At 45.5% G+C, this 3,081-nt stretch overlaps 1 protein-coding gene across 1 annotated transcript; it reads right to left on the reverse strand.

The window, feature by feature from the left end:
* Nucleotides 1–1,847: 1,847 nt before the first annotated feature.
* HD556DRAFT_1443424 (uncharacterized protein) lies at nucleotides 1,848–2,473 on the reverse strand (the record flags this gene model as incomplete). The annotated part of the gene is made up of 2 exons (XM_041306603.1): nucleotides 1,848–2,066; nucleotides 2,099–2,473. 2 exons carry the CDS (start codon nucleotides 2,471–2,473, stop codon nucleotides 1,848–1,850), a joined length of 594 nt encoding a protein of 197 aa, XP_041160034.1.
* Between the last annotated feature and the right edge of the window lie 608 nt (nucleotides 2,474–3,081).

Raw genomic sequence — 3,081 nt, forward strand, 5'->3', positions numbered from 1 at the left:
GTACACTTACTGATCCGTTAACCTATGCTTCATTTCCGACTCGCACTTGATAACTTTGCTTATGCTTCATACATAGCCTCGGACGCTTGCTTACTGATCTTTCCGTTATTTCCTTAGTATATAAACTCTTGTATATGTCCTGTAGTTCCTCAGTCTGAATATCATATTAGTCCTCGCACTAGATCTCACTCTAAGTCCTCATATCAGTTCTAGTCTATTGACTTAGTCAATATCCATCTCGGGCCTAGGGAGAAATTCCCTAGGCCAGAGCTCCGCTTATCCGCTCATCCGATCCTCCGAAGTTTCCGGACGTTCGTCCGAAACTTTCCCGCGGTCCTCCGGACCTATTCTGCTTCAGACTTTGTCCTTGCAGCCTTTCCTCTGTTTGCTTCTACTTAGGACTTGTCCTAAGTAGCCATTACACGTATCCGTATCAGGACGAAACCTCATCGTAATTTCCGGAAGTTCCTCTGGAACTTTCCCGCACTCGTCCGGAAGTTACTTGCACTCGTCCGGAAAGTCCTTCCGAACTTTCCCGCGCTTCGGACGTCCTTTGGACATCATTCTGAAATTAAGGGCACATACTCGGGTAAGGGGTGCAGCGCACGAGCTGAAGCCAAGCCCCTCGGAATCAGTCCTACCCTTTGTGCATGGTCTTAACACAGCGTCATTGAGCTCAGATATTAAGTCAACTTCCTCTACTTTTGAATCATCATCTAGAATAAGCAGTAGCTCATCCAGACCCTTCAGTCATTTTGTACGTAGAACCAAGGCCCTGGACGTGAAAAAAGGTCATAGAATTGATGCTAGCCAGTGTGTGGCCATTCTATGTAGATCTAAGGCTAGTCATTCCTTTTGGATAGCTGTACCAGTCTGTGGTTTGTCCATGTAGAGCTAAGGCTAGCTGATCTATGTAGAATTGATGCTAGCCAGTCTTCGGCCATTCTGTGTAGATCAAGGGCTGGCCATTCCTCCTGAATGGCTGCAGTAGAATGTAGGCTAGCCAGTCTGTGGTTTGTCTATGTAGACCTTGGGCTGGCCGGTGCTATAAAATCAATGTCCAAGCCTACATAGTTCCATTAGCACAACAGCTAACTAGTATTATAAATTCACTGTATTGTCAAGGTAACATAGCTGATCCACATAGAACTAGGGCTGGCTGGTGCTATCAAATCTGACACTACCCACCCTGGCCAGCCTGACATCCACAGACCTAGTCTGTATAGCACTAGGGTTGGCTAGTCTGATGGGATCTGACACTAGCCCAGCCAGCCTAGTATTCACAGAGTGTAACCTTTGGCTGGCCATTCTGAAAGGTACAAGTGGGCTGGCTATCCATTACATATACTCTACTCATTTCTATAGTGATCTGCTGACACTAGCCTGGCCAGCCTGGATTCTATAGCACTGGTACATGTAGCACTAGGGCTGGCCAGTCTAATGGAATCTGACACTAGCCCGGCCAGCCTAGTGTCTATGGGGTGTAAAACCTTAGCTGGCCATTCTGAAAGGCACAAGTGGGCTGGTCATCTATTATATCTTACTCTACCCATTTCTATAGTGATCTGCTGACACTGCCCTGGCCAGCCTAACATCTATGGACCTAGTCCATGTAGTACTAGGGCTAGCCGGTCTGTAGAACCTGACACTAGCCTGGCCAGCCTCATGTCTATGGAGTGTAAACCCTAGCTGGCCATTCCGAAATTGCTTATCTGCCTAGCCAGCCTGGCCTCTACATAAGATACAAGTGGGCTAGCCATTGTTTGGCCAGCTTGTCTAGTACAGTGGGTGTTACTTGAATGATTTAATTGATAATGAGATAAAAAGGCAAAGTCTATTGTAGAAGGCTACCTCTGCATCACCTTCTTGGAGGGTTGCCTAGTTCTAGTTAACCTACACATAGGCTCCTCCTCGATCCTCATCTTTTTTGCCTGTCTTGAGGATAATTGAGCTCTAGTCCTCTTCTTCTCTTTCTGTTCAGCCTCTGATTTACAGCTATCATTCTTCTGCACCTCCTGCATCTGTATATCCACATCTCCCTCTGCATCTTGTAGCTCATCCCCTGACTGCTCTCCTGATCACCAACCTTGTCACTCACCCCCTCTTTCTTGTCACCTTCCTTCTTGTCCTTCTCATTCTCCTTGTCCTCTTTGTTCTCCCCATCCTTCTTGTTGTCCCCATCCTCCTTGTCCTCACTATCCTTCTCGACAACATTCTTGACCTCTTCATCCTCTGCATTATTATCAAAGCTGGCCTGCATTGCTGCCTCAATGAGACTGATAATGGTACATTTTAGATCAGCATGAGCACCATCCAATTTAATCATACAATCAAGATCCAAGAATGAGTTGGCCAAGTAGGAAGGGGTATCAGGCAGGGCTTCGTCTTCTTCATACTTGATAACACATTTACAATCTCTTAAAATTAATCCAAGGCCCAAGACCGCAAGTATGGCTGAATATGCAGTCACCATAGGGGCATTACCTAGCATCTTCAAGCAGCCCATTAATACATCCTTTGACTTGTGGACATACTTTGGAAGATATGACTCTTGTCACGACCAACTTGCCCAAGGAGGCAATTGAACCTCCTCAGGTAACTTCAGCTAGTAGTCGAAGATGTTAGAATCAATTCGAAATTCAAGACTAGTCAACACTTACTAAATTTTCCATCGCTGCAGATAAATCTTTGACTGCATCAACAAGCTTGAGATAGTTCTGATCGAAGCTGAGAGCATCTAAAAAATCAAAGTGCTGTTGACATGGGATATTGGCCGGTACAGCTGTAGCCAGTGTAGTAACCAAGCTGTCCACTGGACGTGGTTCCTCTTCTTCATCAGTAGTAACCTTGTAACGGAGTTACTATTAACTGACTTCCATCCTCGTGATTCTAACTTTCCATGCCTTTGTTCAAGTGGTTTGGCAATCATTTATTCCTATAGCTACGATTACTTTACAGGAGGCCTTCGGCCGACTTTCTAGCCATCTGTGTTCTCCCCTTTGTGTCTACATATCTGTTTCCCTCCGAGAGCCTTAGTATAAATACTGCGTAGTTAGTAGTATTAGAGCAGCATTTTTTGGA

This window comes from Suillus plorans (genome assembly GCF_016647745.1).
Source record: "Suillus plorans strain S12 chromosome Unknown HD556scaffold_29, whole genome shotgun sequence".
NCBI lineage: Eukaryota > Fungi > Basidiomycota > Agaricomycetes > Boletales > Suillaceae > Suillus > Suillus plorans.